The 17,215-nt window shown below is 35.3% G+C and overlaps 1 protein-coding gene across 3 annotated transcripts; it reads right to left on the bottom strand.

The window, feature by feature from the left end:
• Nucleotides 1–1,176: 1,176 nt before the first annotated feature.
• LOC104097189 (general transcription and DNA repair factor IIH subunit TFB1-1) lies at nucleotides 1,177–12,450 on the bottom strand. 3 transcript variants are annotated; one of them, XR_011410177.1, is made up of 20 exons: nucleotides 12,008–12,450; nucleotides 10,767–10,845; nucleotides 10,385–10,446; nucleotides 10,143–10,206; nucleotides 9,118–9,241; nucleotides 8,816–8,891; nucleotides 8,566–8,658; nucleotides 8,153–8,197; nucleotides 5,970–6,026; nucleotides 5,386–5,541; nucleotides 5,153–5,218; nucleotides 4,642–4,765; nucleotides 4,234–4,290; nucleotides 4,022–4,149; nucleotides 3,742–3,933; nucleotides 3,540–3,653; nucleotides 3,340–3,417; nucleotides 2,865–2,912; nucleotides 1,681–1,839; nucleotides 1,177–1,471 (listed from the first exon to the last, which is right to left on the bottom strand). XR_011410177.1 is itself a non-coding variant. In XM_009603723.4 (20 exons), the coding sequence occupies exons 1-20, from the start codon at nucleotides 12,086–12,088 to the stop codon at nucleotides 1,385–1,387; spliced, it is 1,800 nt and encodes a 599-aa protein (XP_009602018.1). In that variant the 5' UTR covers nucleotides 12,089–12,450; the 3' UTR covers nucleotides 1,177–1,384. The 3 variants fall into 3 exon arrangements, 2 of the variants coding, with proteins under 2 accessions (XP_009602018.1, XP_018626690.1); XM_009603723.4 differs by having other exon boundaries at nucleotides 1,771–1,839; XM_018771174.3 differs by lacking the exon at nucleotides 8,153–8,197 and having other exon boundaries at nucleotides 1,771–1,839; nucleotides 12,008–12,395.
• Between the last annotated feature and the right edge of the window lie 4,765 nt (nucleotides 12,451–17,215).

The raw sequence follows: 17,215 nt of genomic DNA, 5'->3' as shown, positions 1-17,215 counted from the left end.
CGTTGATGTATTATCCGCATCCACAAAATTTAGCACAAATCATTATATATTTTGGTAGAAAATTGTACCAAAAATTGAAACAAGAGGCAGTATTAATGGAGGAAACAATAATATTAATGTTCATTAAAGATAATACACTTCATCTTTAATGAAATGTTAATACAACATTTTGGGATCATTCATATTTTTTCAATGGATTACATTAATGAGCAAAACTGATGGACAGAGTAGTAACGGCTTAAACAAACCAACTTGGTAAAAATAGTCAAAGAGAAAAACTAGTCCAATCGTACACTCCTTTTTTTTTAATAACCAAGAAATTTCCTAGGGTCATTGGCGCACTACTTTATTTCTCAACTATATATTTGTGCTTCTTTTTTTTTCAATCAACAACGCCTTTGGCATTATAGCCGGGCAGTATATCTTGATCCATCGAGCAAGATTAAAAAAAATTATTATTTTGGTGTAAACATATATAATGTGTTTGATTTGCCCCGGTAAGGTTTGCATGTTGTGCACATGCTTGATTTTATTGGTCATTGCTATTGGTTTATTATTCGGATTTGGCGTTTACAAGGATGGTTTTCACAAGCTGAAGAACACGATTCATGTCGATTATGTTGACAGAAGGCCCTTTTTGGGTTTCTCTTCTCCTCCATCCTACTAGCACTATTTTCTTTCTTTGTTTCTGAACAAAGATTAATTGTCCTGCCTTTGTTTTCTTCAATGGAAGAAATATCTGTTAATTGCTAATAGGTGTTACTTTTGTATAGTTCTGTGGTTTGCAGTTTTAGATATGATTGATTAAAATTGGGCTTGCTAGAGATAGTTTTACCGAAAGTATCATAAAATGTCAAATCCATTTCCTCTGGTGAAACATTCAAAAATAGTCTTATGCATTACTATTTAGGAAAAAGGTTCAAATTTGCTCAATTTTGGCATGTCGTTAGCAAATCGATGAGTACTTGTCTTTGCAATTAACGTAGCTTTAACATGAAACAAGTGGACTCTACATGTCCAAATTCATCGAGAAAAAGTCCAAATTTTCCCCTCTATTTTTTACTATACTAAAATTACCTTCAGATTGACCTCCATTAGGAGTCAAACACAAAAATTAGACTTTTTTTTCTAGAAACAACGGGAAAAAAACTAATACCAAAGATCAACGAACACAGATGAAGGAAGAAAAAGGGATATTTTGAATACAATAACTTCACAAAATTCCACTAGATGTACAATTACCGCAGGCAGTCAATTAGAACTGTCAAGATATAGAATATGCTATAACACACTCGAACAAAATTTTGTTAAATGTACATTCGTGTATATAACCCCCAGAAAACAAAGAGCTTAAATATCGGATGAAAATGGAGAAAAATTTTGCCTAAGCAAATCCATTTGGTCTCTCCCCACTTTTGGCAGATCTCTTCTGTATATCTGCATCATAATGGGCAAAGGCAGCATCTAAAGCCTGTAAAGACACGAATTTTTCCATGAGATCGAGTGGATAAGCCGAAGTGCAGCACGATACAAAATAGAACTCCATAGTAAGCACTTCATTCAATTAAAAAGAAGATCGCGGTATCTTCCATCAGGGAATGTCAAAATGCTAGAACTCCAGACAAATAACATTATCGTCTCAAATATCTCAAAAGGGAAACTAGAAAAAAATAAACAGACCTTAGCAAGAGTACGAATATTCATACGATTTTGCTGCAGGGAGAGTACTCCCATACTCTACTATTAGTGGACCTGAAGCCAGAAGTTAACCTGAAGCATTGGCTGTACAAGAAGGGAAACTTGATGTCTGAAATCCGATTGCACAGATTCCTTGATCTCCTGAAAGTCAATAGAAAACTTGAAAATTCAAACAAACAAGAAACAACTCCTCAAAAACAATATGCTGAAAGATAGCAAGAATTAAACATTATCAAACTGCACCTACAAGATGGCAATGGAGTGGCTGGGCAGGGAAGCGATTGGCTTCTCATGCATCAGCCCTACCACCAAAATTTTCCCTGCACCAGCAAGCACCTGGTTTGCTTTGTAATATCGTTTTATTAATTACTTCATTGTTCTTTTTATTAATATAAAAAGATTTTCGATTTTTTTTTACCATATAAATACAGGTAGTTCGTTTTTCCATTTGCTTGTTCTCAGTCATTTAATTAACCTGTTATTACTACATCAGTCTTTTCAAATGACGATGAGAGATCATAAATACACTGATGAAAATGATTTCTCGAGAACGTCAAAAAAAAAAGTCATATTCAAAAGATTCATGGAGAGTCAGCTAATCTCAAAACCACAACCACCTCTAAACTTGTAGACATTTTCTTATTGTCACAACTCACAAGTGACATAGTACCATGATGAATTGTTTTGTTTCTAAAGTCAACCTAAACAATCTATACCAAAGCCAAGCTAATCTAAATAGCACTATCGATTTATCTTCTGCTTTAGATTATTCACAAAATTTGTACTCAAACATGAAATTGAAAAAATTTGCACGACATATTTTCAACACAGGTCCCTTGTCTATATTTTCATTAATGTGGTACTTATGCTTTCCTGAGCCGAGGGTCTATTGGAAACATCCTCTTTATCCTCACAAGGTAGGGGTAAGGTCTGCGTACACACTACTACCCTCCTCAGACCTCACGGTGTGGGATAATACTGGGTATGTTGTTGTTGTTGTTGTTGTTGTAGTATATTTTCAACACAGGCCATGCTTTATTTGGTGCATTAGAGATTTAAAGACAAATGAAAAAGAAAAAACAAAAGACATGAAGAATCTGCAATGAAACTGCAAAAGGGAAAAAAAACTAGAAGTGCATATTTATCCATTTGCAAAAGATCATTACCTGCAACTTGGGGTATATCTGAGACATTGCATCCTTTAATCTAGTCACCTGTCAAAAATGACAAGGATCAGAAAAGGCCAACGGATGTAAATCTTTGTTGAAAATGATTCCATATAAGAAGGAAAAAACGTGAACTAAATTACATAAGTATCATGTTTTTTCCCTTCAAATAATCAAGAAATCCCCGAGGGCCAGTGGTGCACAATTAGAAACTCGATGGATAATGGACCGCCCTTCTACCCTTCTCCACTTAAATAGTGCCAGATTTTGTGTGCATCATTGGAGGAAAATTACACAATAAAGTTAATAAATAAGACACACTCAAAATTTTGGATATATCGGACAATTAAAATAAGAAAAAGTTTGTAAACACTAAATCTTTCTTTTGGACCGTAACACACATAATTACACCGGCAAGAAAGAGGTGGTCTAAAACATTGTTGATATTTAAAACGTCAAAATTCAAAAATGCTACCTTGGTGTAGAAATATTTTGCCGTTATTGGATAAGATGACCAGAAGTGCTTCAATAATTCCTGAATTGATGTCCAATGCTAGAAGTAAAATGAAAATTATCAATCGTCATGATTAACAGAATTTTATGAGCAGAATAAAAAAGTCTGGCCAAATATTTCAGATCCAGAATAAATTAAATCACCCTGTAAAAACAACTCACAAGTAATAGCTCATCTTTCGTTGCACTAGGCAGCCTATCTAAAACACTCTCATGGGGGTTCTTTCCCAGATGATACTTTGTACTCGAGATATTCTGACTAAGCCCGTTGAGAACCTGTTAACAATGATTTAAAGTTCAACTTCTCCATGAGAATATGATAGCATTCAATGGCAATTTCCCAATTTCAAAAAAGTGAAAATACCTTGAGAGCTACTTCTGGACTAATTATTGGTTCGATCAATCCTTGTGAATTTATCTCGAAGATGGAGTTCTTCAAGGAGCAAAAGGCTTCTTCTTTGCTCACACTAAATTTCAGCTGTCTTGTCCCTGTACCAGCATCCCCCAAAGCCTTTATTGCATTTGCTTGCTGAGAATCAAAGTAATCCCGAGGATCCTGATTTAGGAAACAATCGATGTATTAGATAATCCAATGAATCATGATTAATGGGAATTCAACAAAACAAAACTGATGCGCGCCACACCTTGATACTTAGCAATGCAACTGGTGGCTCATGAGGTCCCTGAAGATCCTCAATTTCAGCAACTCGAGAAACTTTAGCTATGCGTTCTCTATATGCACTCTCATCAGACACTTCGGCAGCTAGTTCAGCTATTCCACCAATGAAATGACTTGTATAAGCCTTTTTTGGCTAGGAAGAATGGACAACTGTATGGAGTAGTAAATACATTTTACCCTGATTTGTCCTGATGAATGCTTCAGCAACAGATCTTGTGTCACCCAGCTCAACATCTTCCCAGATTGGTGAGACAATAAGAAGGGCAAACATCAAGTCAAATATGAAATAATAGCAACTCAGTTTAAACAAAGGCAGCCAGAACCACTAACCCACTATGTAAGGCTCTCCCTCTCCCTCTCCCTCTCCCAACCCTAAGCTGCAGCTATCAAGGACATTCACATAGAAGACACAACAATGATGCATAACAGAGAACCAGTAGTGCACACATAAAATCTTAATCATTTGCACCCGACATAGAGAAAACTTCAGTCTGCTTCACAATTTGTCTCAGGGAAAGGAGCCTAAAAGAAATTACTCGGAACGGAATGGTGTTAACGATAGAGCTTGTTAAAAAAGAAGCTTACCTATAACTCTTCCTCGAAGAACTACTGCTGCATGCTGGTTGAGGTACTGCGAGAACGACCTCTTGAATGGTTCATACTGTGGTTCCAGAATCTCCTTAGTTTCATCAAGAGGTAGCCCATGATCCTATTTTTACCATGGCATATGAATATGTTAGCTCCATTTCACTTTTAAGGGGTTATAGCAAAGCATATACAAGAATAGGAGGTCCTATCCACTACAAATATGTTTTCCAAGGTACACAAGCTATGCAAAACTCAGTGTAACCGGAAGAGGGGATGTTTGGAAAAAAAAATATCGTAAGCAGTATTGTCTCATTAAGAATCCACCATTTCACTGATCTCTCTCTGATTTTCTATCCACAGACACCATGGTCACCACTTTATAACTAGTCGAGAACCTTACTTTTTCTATCAAAGAACATTATGCTTCTTCATTCAACCTATGGGGAAAAACATGGACAGCAAATCCTATCTAACAAGTTGATTAAATAATAAAGTTTTGTTGATGTACCGGGAGATGCATGTAATCATCACCTTCATCTGCTTCCATGTCCAGAGTTGGATCCACCCTTCTGATCTGAAAAGAATACAAATGCTGTAAAGACTTCTGGAAATACTTCTCCATCCATCCTTTATCAAGGGAAGAGAGAAAGGAAAGAGGGAAACAAGAACACTAGATGGAAGTCCTTTTAGGATGGATGTTAATAGAAAACAATGAAAACGGTAATCATCTAGTACACACACCTTCTTACGAGCTTCAAATGCTAACATGTCATCTTGCTTCAAGAAAACCGCAAGCTCCTCATCTTCAGCAGCCTCAGCAGCTGCTGCAACAATATTTTTTGTGCTGTGGAGGTATTCAGCTCTTGAATATTTAGTCCAGAATTCTTTTTCTGACATCTGAAAGGGAGTATAAGCAAAAGACGCAACATGCAACTAACAAGATTCAGAATTCAAAAATCCAATTTGACTGATAAAAGTACAACGTGAATCATTCTCAGATAATTGTTGTCATCATAGGGGGCTTTGGGTGTTTGTTACCAATTAGCAAAGCAGTTAAGACTTAAGATGGACCTGTAGACGAATTACAATAAGGAAGCAAAGGGGACAAGGGGTTGTCTTGTCCCACTCCTATACTCGATTGTAATTGAAAAGGTTCACTAAAGCTTCAATTGAAGATGCTTCAATGATCTTATATTAGGTCAACTTTTGTGGACAAGCTAAGCATGCATATCTGTCTGAGCATGCTTTTGCGCAGGAAAAACTCACAAGATAATTGGATTGAAATCCAATGAATTGTCTATACCGCTTGCTGACAATACTTTTACCTTGCCCGGAACAAATTTCAAATATGCTTGGCGGACAGCTGGTTTCTCAGCAAAAATCTGAAACATGTTCAGCATATGATTAGACAGTAAAAAGCAGTGTTATAAGTATAAGATACCAATACTTCTTTATTATAAAGAACCTTGAAAAAGCTCAGTTGTCAGCTTCTGTCATTTAAATTTCATAACCTAGCCTTCTAGTATTACATTTTCAAGAACTGTGGGAAGAACATCAGAAGTGGAAGAATTAGAAATCTATTACAGCAACCTTTTTTTTGAGAACTCCATTACAGGCTTACAGCAACTTCAGACAAAGAATGAGGCGTAAAGAGACCCAAAGATGGATTCTTTTTCGTGGAATTTTGTGTTAAATTTTGATTACTGAACAGAGAATCTGACTACATCATAGAGCCAATAAGTAACGGGGAGTGGGCTCTGCAGAACAGAAAGCACTGCACATATCGTACTAGCCTGTTGATATGTCATCTTAATTTTTTTTAAAAGATTTAGCTCTAAAGAAACCAAAGATTATTAATTAAGTTCTGGAGGCACAAGTATAGAATATTTCTGACGTAAATTTCAGAGAAAAAAATTTATAACCCAAAAATCTGCAAGGGCCATTGGACGTAGTGGATAAATCAGAAATGCAGAAAGAAAGCAATTGGACCAGTGAATGTGACTGGCACGCTTTGAAACTCGGTGGATAATGGGCCTGCCTCTCTACCATTCTCCACTTAAAACCAGAATTTTGTCTGCGGTAGAATTCGAACCTGCGACATGTGCCTAACCCACACATCACGTGTTGTACTCTTACCATTAGACCAGAACCCTAGGGACCAAATTTCTTAAAAATTTAAGACAGATTAAATTCTTGGAGCTAGTTCAACTTTCAACGTTCAAGCCCTGAAAACAGACTCATGTATTGTTTAATCTTCTTTCTATAACTTTCTGGCTCAAAGCATATACTCAGAAGTTTCAAGGTCATATGTGGTCTTCAGAATTTTCCACATTTCTGTGCATCTTACCCTCCCCAGACCCACTTATGGGAAACTACTGGGTTTGTTGTTGTTGTTGTTGTTGTCTATGCATTGCAGAAAATTTTGGAATCTCAGATTCTTTCCCTTCTTGTGGTCAAGTTATGGCTTTAGATAATTAGTGTCAAGGAACAGCCCAGAAAGCTAGCTCCTCTGATGGTTTTGCAGTCCTGTTTGGATTGGGAACAAGTTGCGTAAACTCTAAACCACAGTGATGCTTTGAAGATTCAATCACCAGACCAATTTAAGTAATTGTGCTTAAGCCTGAATTGTACAATGCAAATCCAGCCCCAAGAGATGATGCCTGGAAGTTCTCCTTTTTCTTTTTGGTTGAGAAAGGTTAAATATGGAAATTCCCTTTTTTACCTCTTCATTTTTTATTTATGCAGCTGTAACTCTTCAAAACCACAATTCAACCGCATCTGAAATGGTTTTTGGTTGCCAAATGTGTTTTGGGCAACATTTCCAGATACAGAAACCAAACTTACTTGGTTCAAAAAACAATACCTTTTTTTTTTTGCAAAACCTAATTATTTTGGTTTCAAGAATAGAAAACAACTCAAAGGTGGTGGCATTTGAATTTGGCTGTGGTTTAGTTTCTGAAGGATTGGTTTTAAAAATGAGCTTGGCAGCATTTCTCAATTACTTCTGAAGCTAAATTATTTACATTTCCAAGGAGGGTGTGAAACTAATGTATTTTAGTTTCCAGAAATCAACCTAATTTAACTATTTGTGTTTAAAAAAGACATAACTCAAATAAAATCCTACCACGCGATTGTTGCTCGAAAACATTCCTAGACAAACACCATTTTTTGTCATCACAATTCACAAGCCCAGAAAGTGGGAAGCATCAACCTACCTCCACTCTCTGTTGTCAAGTACGGTGGCAGCACCCAGCTCAGTATACAGCAATTTTTTCTTGCTATTTTGCTGCTCCAGCCTGAACCCTCTAACCCGATAGTTCCAGTATATTTCTCACTTTTACATCTCCTAATCAGACCTAATAACCATTTTTTTATAATGACCTAAAAGGAGGAAGTATCCCATCCTTGACCTACATCGTCTAGACTATTAACAAGAACAACATGCATTGATAGTGACACTGTTTGAATAAGAATCAATTTAACCACTTCATAAAACAAATATGGTTACCTGATGAATAACCTCCGGTGTCAAGTTAAATGTAACTCTGTTCGTCTGAAACAACAATGAAAAAAGCAGGTTGTCAAGCTCCAAGGTCAATGAGCACAGAGGTCACCAGTTCAAAGGGGAGGGGGAGAGAAGAGACTGCAGACCACATTTTTGACAATACAATGTTTAAAGCCAAAATATTTGCATTTTTATCTGCTTCTAGTCGTTTATTAGTAAAAGGAGTCAGAAGTTCATCGTAACACTAAGCACCTTCAGAATTAAGATAAAAAGGATCTGATCAGAATTCAAAAAAATCACTTTTGCTTAGACATATCTTGGAATAGAAAATACAGCACCCTATCAAAAAAATGTGAGCCATGTGTTCACACAAATATGGTGACACCCAGACCAGGGAGAGAAGATTTCCTTCTTACCTGGCCATCGGATAAAGGTTTTACACTCCACATGTCGTTTTTTAAAGCCACCCGTTGTTTTGGCTTCTTGATATCGCCCTGTTCAAGTAGCTTCTGCAATAAATTGGCAAGATAGAATATAGTCAAGTCTATAGGAAGCAGCCGCCAGCTTCTTAGGCTTCTAGGTATATCTCAAAAGTTTTAGCAAGAACAATGATTTATCATGTTTATCAAAAATAATCTATTTAACAAGGTCTTTCTACCTACTAACCTTCCTAGCGGCCCAAAATTCAGCCTCTGATAGAATACCTCCAATGACCAATTGCCTGTGGAGTTTCTGCAATTCACTGCCACTTATACTTTTTAGTGATATCACAAGAGGAGAAATAAAAAGGTCAAGACGAAATGCCAATTTTGGAAAGAAAAGGAGCAACAAAAATTGCAGATTTTAAGTAAAACGGTAGCAGTTACAAGACACATTTACAATATTAGCTAGCATCACAAAGGGGATTTAGAAAAAGCTCCAGCCTTCTGCAACATTGAACCAAAAAGAAAATAATAAATTCCATTCACCTATTCTCCTGCAGTAACTTAATCCGACGTCCCATTTCTGCTGCACTGAGTTGTTCATCATGTGGAACAGCAGGTTTTTCAGAAGCAGCTTTCACAACTTCTCCACAAGCCGCAATTGCAGAGGCTGTTCAAGGGCAACGGGTTTGTAAGTACACATAATGTTAAAAGTACCAACTGGAACATCCAGGGCAGGGTATCATAGAGTAACCACATACTCTGTAATGGACTAGCTGGTGTTGAACCACTCAAATAGTAATACAAACAGTGAAAAAGAAATATTTAAGCCTTCTAAGAAGCCATACTCTAATTTTGATACTTCTAACTTATAAACACCAAAGCAAGTTAGACAACAAAGAGTCACTAAACAGAGAACCAAGACTTGGGTCGTAAATAATAACTAATGCCAATTATATATGCATGGAATGGATTAGGCAGCAATTTCTTATATTCTGCAGTGCTCTGATGAAAGGGTCAAATTCAGCACCTAGCCAACTCTGCACTTGAATGCAGGAGCAAAGGACGCATGGAGGAATGGGTTGTTCAATACCACGAGAAGGCTGGTCTCAGCCCATCTCTGCCGTTTTACAAATTGTTTTGCATCCTCTTTTTAAACCAAGATCAACTCAATGACTAATGACTTCATTGAGTTCTAATCTAACCTTGCTGGGCCTGGGCTCGAAAGGAAAAGCAGTTGATCTTTTAAGGTGTAATTAATATTAGCCCAAAAGGAAAAGCCATCAGGAAGAAAAAACGAGAAAGCAAACAAACAAACTCAAAACCTCAAAAGAAAACGAATGTCTACATGTTAGTTGTTACTGGCTAACTATCCAGAATATTCAAGTACAAACTGAAAACAAAGAGCAAACAGATTTGGTCACACACCGCAAAAAATAATCAACAACAAGACCCCCAAAAAAACAAAGTCTAGTATATTTCAAGTTGTCACATATTTGAAGCAGAGTGGTCCACTAGTAGCTGGATGATGAAACTGAACGATATGAGTCAATGCATGTCAGAAGACTAACCAACAAATTCTCGACACTTGTCGCGGTCCGGGAAGCTATCAAACTCAAAAATATAATTCCTGCCCTGAAAACGATAGAAAATGGACCATATTTAGTTGCAGTACTCAGATCAGTTAGTAGTTTGTAGACTTCACCAGTACTGGGATGAGTCTACTATTTCTAGACTTCACCAGACGCAGAGAAAACAGTCATACAAGAAAGTGCTCACAAATCAAATTCTTTTGGTAATCATAAATCTGAACCTGATCGTGCATGAGATTAAGAAGAGCCTGCTTACTTGAACCCTCTTTAGAAGACCTGTGGCCTGAAAAGAGAGTTAAGACAGTCAGACAGAGAGAGAGAGAGAAAGAGAAGTGAAGAGAGACGTCAAGTGTGGACAGCACATTAGTAATGGATAACACACAAAATTTATTAATAAATTAGAGTGGAAAGAGGAATTGCAGGCAACAGAAGAATCAGAATCAAGGCTAAATATCAAAGAGATACAAGAACTAACAGAGAACCAACTTCATACAATCGTCTCCAATAAATCAACTGTACTTTTAATTGACCGAATATTTTGCATCAACTAAGTACTGGGAAAAGAAGTGCTGTCAAAGGGGGGAAAAGGATGGAGAGGAGCACCTTTAATCAACTTGAACTCCACATTAAGCTTTGTCGTTGATGTTGGGTCATTCGGCATAAAGAAAAACCGTTCCTTGGTCTACACACAATAGAAAAGACAAACTAGCAAATCAACAGTTTGTTGCATCAACAACTGCAGTAGAATCTACCATACAGATCAGATAAAAAATTGAAATTCATAGTTCATACCATCTTAAAGAGTAATTTATTATTCTGAATCAATAACCCATCAGATATTGTGTTTTTTTTTTCTTTTTCGAATTAAAAGACCACCCAACAAAACCACAAACTAGGAGCCCAACAATGCCTTTTCCCACTGATCTGTTCTATAGGCTCGTACCACTGTATTCTTGAATTCGAAGGAGGGTGCTTACCGCAAGGCTATCCCTCTATTGTAGAAATTGCATTTTTTTTCTTGTAAACAAAAATAACAATAATGCATCAACCACGCACTAGTTGGAGTCAACTATTGAATGTTCAATATCCATTCTACTCATTATTTTAATCAGTAAAAGAGATTATGTTAATTAATGAAAGAGGCCAACTGTTCTAAGCAGCAATCTGCTGCTAGGTAGAATAAATAGATAACTTTTCGCAAATTTTACTCAGTTATTCCACATATTACTAGAAAAAAATGTTTACCAGTCAGTTACCTGACCAATCACTTTTCTCTCTTTCTACCAGCTCCATGTATCAGTTGCATTCCTGTTATTTTAATTTTGTTCAACTTATCAACTAGGTCTCAGTCCCAGACCAGTTTATGTAGTGATATGAACCCTCTATCAGGTCGGCTCTAGTTGGGAATTCTCGTTTTTTGTTCTTTTTATGATGCCGGTGTTCTTGAGAGGACCTTCGCCTTGACTGTTCCAACGGGTACCTGCTACCAAGGGCGGAGCTAGCATAGGAGTTACGGGTTCGGTCAAATCATATATTTGTCTTAAGAAATCCATTGAATATGTACAAATTGTTAATTTAGAACCCAGTAACTTAACTAGAATGTCGAACCTACAAGCCTCAAAACCTAGCTCTACCTCTGCCCGTTACCTCCCAGCACAAGTATGGAGTAACTCTACCCACCATAGTCAGATGAGAAAAAATCACCTAGTATTTGTCTACTTAGGATTGGGATCATTATTGTTAGTGCTGCTATTTTTAGGGGGGTCCGCGACCATAGGAAACAAATGCACAGCTCAATCATAACGTCCATACGAATACAAGAGGGGTCGGAAGGAAAAAATTACCAACTTCAAAACGCCAGAAACGCCAGGGTCCTTGACTGAAGATTTGTACTTGACACGCTTAACCACCTTACCATCGGCCATAATCGAATTGTTCAAAATTTACAGTATTTTCACGACACACATCAAACAAAACAATACAATTTGGGTATATTACGGATTCTATTATGATCTAATTCAATAATTTGAGTTTGCAAATGATCATTTCTCAAAGCTAGGGCAAATGTGAACTCGAAGTTTGGATTGAGATAATAGTGATTTATGGAAATGGAGATCTAGGGTTCCGATGTATGGGTTTTAGAAGAGAGGGGAAAGGCCTACTTTTGTCTTTCTGAGCGCCAACTGGAGACTGATCAGCCTCTGAATGTATTATGGGTGTATATATATATATATACACACTCTCCACTGCGGTAGACGATTCTGGCTTCGTTTGGTTGGTGTAGGGAGGAGCATGTGTTGGTTGTTAGATGAATTAATAAAATAATGTACTAAAATATTTAAAAAATATCAACACTAAAGTAACTATATTAACACTAAAATATAGTTATTAATATTAATAATACGTAGCTAAATTCTAAAATACCAAAATGAACATTTATAATAGTAAACAAATCTTACTACTTATTTATAAACTGTTTAAACTACTTTTATATTTGATGTGCATTGGTTGACGTCACAGAGTCGGATCCAGAATTTAAATCTTATGGGTTCAACTTTTAAAGTTTTTATCATTGAACCCATTATATTTTTAAACTTATGGGTTCATATTTACTATTTTTATAATTTTAATAAATTTTTACACATAAATTTTTACTCTGCGTCAAAAGTTATGGATTCAGTTGAACCCGCTGATACTACATTGTTGACGATGGTGGCTAATCTCGTATGCACTTGTGTGGCCGATACTATTACTAATTAAATATTTATTGAATAATGAGTTTGATCAAGTTACCGTATATATATAGTGTTGTTATAAAATAAAGACTCTAAGAGAAATAAATTGAAGACAAGTATAGAGGGAGATTGATATTTTATTCAACTTTCAAAGTTATGTACATAATGAACTTAAAACTCCTCTATTTATAGAAGAAAGGAAGCAACTGCGAGGCTTTTCGGGAAGCAGCTGCAAGGCTTTTCTTTAGCTGCTTGTAAGTTGTCTGCATGAGCTGCTTGCAACCTGCATGTTTAATAAGAAGCTGCTGCAAATCATTTCATTGAGCTGCAAATCATTTCATTGAGCTGCTTGCAACCTTCCTGCATCAGCTGCTTGTAGATAAATTTCAACTGAATACTAAATGGATAATTTTCTTCAGGAAGATTATCTATAGCGGAGAAATAAATGGACATCCACAATATAATTATTTTCATAACACTCCCCCTTGGATGTTCATTAAAAGGTATTGTGCCTCATTAAAACCTTACTAGGAAAAACCCAATGGGAAAAATCCTAGTGAAGAAAAAAGAGTACACATATTTAGTAATACGCATTTCTAGCTGCCTCATTAAAAACCTTATAAGGAAAACCCTGTGGGAAAAAACCTTAGTAAGGAAAAAAGAGTACACCGTATATTTTACTCCCCCTGATGAAAACCTTGTTTCAAATATTTAAGTCTCCGCATTTCAATCTTGTATACCATCTTCTCAAAAGTTGAAGTTGGTAAAGATTTAGTGAATAAATCTGCCATATTGTCACTTGAACTGATTTGTTGCACATCAATGTCACTATTTTTCTGAAGATCGTGTGTGTAATGGTTGCAAAGCGAGGTAAGTGTCGTGGTTAACCTTGACTTGAGGGAGTAGGATTTATTTGTCTATTTTCTACGTGATTTAATGTGCGGATACAATGTATATGTAAGATGACGAGTACTTATGCGTTGTGGTTGATTCAAAGAATGCGGGTAAAATTTGTTTATCATGAATAATTACCTATTTAATTAAGACATTCTTGTTTAAGTTTATTATTGATTATTTGATCATTATTCGTGAAATTATTATTCATTTAATTATTGTTGAATATTTCGGAAGGTGAAGTCGGTATTCTGGTATTGAATTGATTGATAAGTGCATATCCCCGCATTTAAATACTCCTCCAAATTTATACTATTATTTGCATGGTAAGGAAGAGTGTAAAAGCACGAAGGGTGATGCCGTGCAACTTTTTATTATTTATAATATCATTGTCATGGTAAGGAAGAGTATAAAAGCATGAAGGGTGTTGCCGTGCCATTTGTGAGTGTAAAAGCACGAAGGGTGATGCCGTGTCATTTTCAGAAAGAGTAAAAGCACAAAGGGTGATGTTATACCAAATGAGAGTAAAAACACGAAGAGTGATGCCGTTCCCTTTTCATATTATCAATTGCTCATTTTATTGTTGATAAATTAAATGGCTGCTAAGTGATATTTATCCTGCTAAAATTATTATATCATTCTCCTTCACATGTTCCCTCCCGATTTATAAATTGTTATTTATTGTATTATTGTTACTTTGTATTTGTATATACTTATACATGTGGTTTACGTACGTGTCTTGTCATAGCCTCAACACTACTTCGTCGAGGTTAGGTTGGACATTTACTAGTACATGGGGTCGGTTGTACTGATACTATACTCTGCACTTATTGTGCAGATTTTGGAGTTGGTCCCAGCGGCGTACCATAGACTTACTCGGATTCAACTACCCAGAGGAGACTTGAGGTATAACTACACAATGCCCGCAGTTTTGAAGTCCCCTTCTATCTTATCTTAGCTGTGTTTTATCTTTCAAACAGCTTAAATTTTATTCAGACCTTTATTTGTATTATCCTAGTAGCTCGTGCACTTGTGACACCAGATTCAGGGATATATTTTGATAATTCGGTATTTATGGTCTTCCGCACTTTATTTCAGTAATTTAACTTCTATTTAATTAAATTTACTTTAAAATAGTTAAGATTATTTTAACGTTGACTTGCCTAGCAAGTGAAATGTTAGGCGCCATCACGATCCTGAAGGTGAGAATTTCGGATCGTGACAATAATCTTAATTCTTGGGATATTCTGATTTTAAACCAATCGGCCCCTTGTTTATCTACCATAAACGAGGAGAAATGATTAAAGGAAGAACATTTTAAATATACTAGTCTTAAGGTAAGCGTTTTGCACGAGTACCCTATATCAGTAAATATATAATTTTAAAAGATTACATAACTATTATTAAATTAATATGTTCGAGTTATTGAACAAAAATTAAAGAAAAATATATAAGTTCCTCAAAATAATAAATGTTGATCCAATTTAGCTAGTCCAATAAATAAAAGAATCTACCTACAAAAGTTCTTATATGACTTGTTGTGATTTCTGAGAATTTAACGTTTTTATGAAAATTATTATTATTTTGTCACTTAATAATGAAAACAAATAACAACTTAAATTAATACTATAATATAATTAATTTTGCTCTATTTTCTTATTTCTTTCACCGCCAATGCTCTTCATGCGAAAATAAACTTATGTACCTTAAGAGTTTTATCAAATTGAAAAATAGTTTTACTCGCATGATGATCTCGAAAAATAATTGAGTTGAATTCTATTGCTAATTCCTTCTTAATTTTTAAAATAATTTATTTATTTTTGCGTCGGGGATATAAAAATTATATTTTATGGAAATCGCCGTAATCAAATATAAGGAAAAGAGAATGTAATACTCTTACTTCTCCCAAGTAATATTTATTTTAAAGTCTTAAATATACTTTCTATATAATTCAAACAAGGAAAGATTCAATAACTAAATTTTAGTTGATTTTAAGTCCTATATATTAGGAAAATAACTAAATTATAATTTTGTTTAATGTGAAATCTATTTTAAAGGGTAAAAACGGCAAACGATATTTCACTAATGGCCTTCGTGCTTTTAATATAGTATACTAGTTTTAGGGTACGCGCTTTGCGCGTGTACCCTATATAAGTGAATATACGATCTTAAAAAATTAAGTAATTATTATTAAATAATGTGTTTGAACTATTGAACAAAAATTAAAAGAAAATATAAGTTCCTAAAATTGATAAATGTTGATCCAGTTTAGCTAGTTCAATAAATAAAGAATACTGTCTTGTAAAAATCCTTATATGCTTTATTGTAATTTTTGATGATTTATGTAGGAATATATGATGAAAAGTATTGTTATTTTTGTTACCTAATACTGAAAACAAGTAACAAATAATACCATGATATAGCTAATTTTGCTATTTCTAATTTCTTTTACCGCTAGTGCTCTTCTTGTGAAAATAAATTTATGTAACTTAGGAGTTTTATCAACTTAAAAAATTATTTTACTTACATGAAGATTTTGAAAAAGAATTGAAGTAGATTCTTTTTCTAATTAGTTAATTCAAAGATTTTAATTTTTTTGTTTTGTTTTTGTATTAGGGCTTTGTGCTGTTAAAATAACATAGAAAATATAGATAAATTTTTAACTCGATCATAATTTTTCTCTTAATTAATTTTTAAATAATATTTCAAAATTACATTCAATAATTAAAACAATATTTAATTAAGTACATGCCTCTTACTTTTAATAGTTACAATCTATAGAGACGATCGGCGAGAAGCAGCTTCAATCAAAAGGCGAAGAGCACATGAATCCGGCAAAATTGGCTGCAATCTCTGAACCAAACAACAAGAGTAACCACGGGACTTCAGAGTGATACAAAGGAGACGATCATAGCAGAACCCTAGATACGACATTGTAATCACATGATCCCACAATTAAAGCTATGAACAAAAGGAAACTATCTATGCCTAATGAGATGATAACAGAACCAGTTGAAGCACAAAGGGCAATAAGCAAGCCTATGGGTGACAAGGATGAAATACAAAAGGGCACTGAACCACACAAGGCTACGAGTGAGGTTCGAACACGGGCAGGTGTGGTAAATGGAAATAAATTGGCATCTAGGGGCATGAATTTGCAATACATAGCCCCAATGATTGTAGAGGGTGAGAAGATAGTCCAGCTGGATCAAGAGGAAATAGACAAAGAAAGCTAGAAGTGGAGAACATCTATAATCCTCTATGTAATTGGAAATTCACCATCCATAGGAGCTGTTGTCACGACCCAAACTCCCTCTGAGACATGTTGTGACGGCACCTACTCTCTACGGCTAGGTAAGCCTAACAGATTGCGGAAATATCAATAATGGAAGCAAAATTAAATAACTAACTGCATTAGATACT

Source organism: Nicotiana tomentosiformis, chromosome 8 (genome assembly GCF_000390325.3).
Source record: "Nicotiana tomentosiformis chromosome 8, ASM39032v3, whole genome shotgun sequence".
NCBI lineage: Eukaryota > Viridiplantae > Streptophyta > Magnoliopsida > Solanales > Solanaceae > Nicotiana > Nicotiana tomentosiformis.
This window is presented reverse-complemented; position numbering and strand designations above follow the sequence as displayed.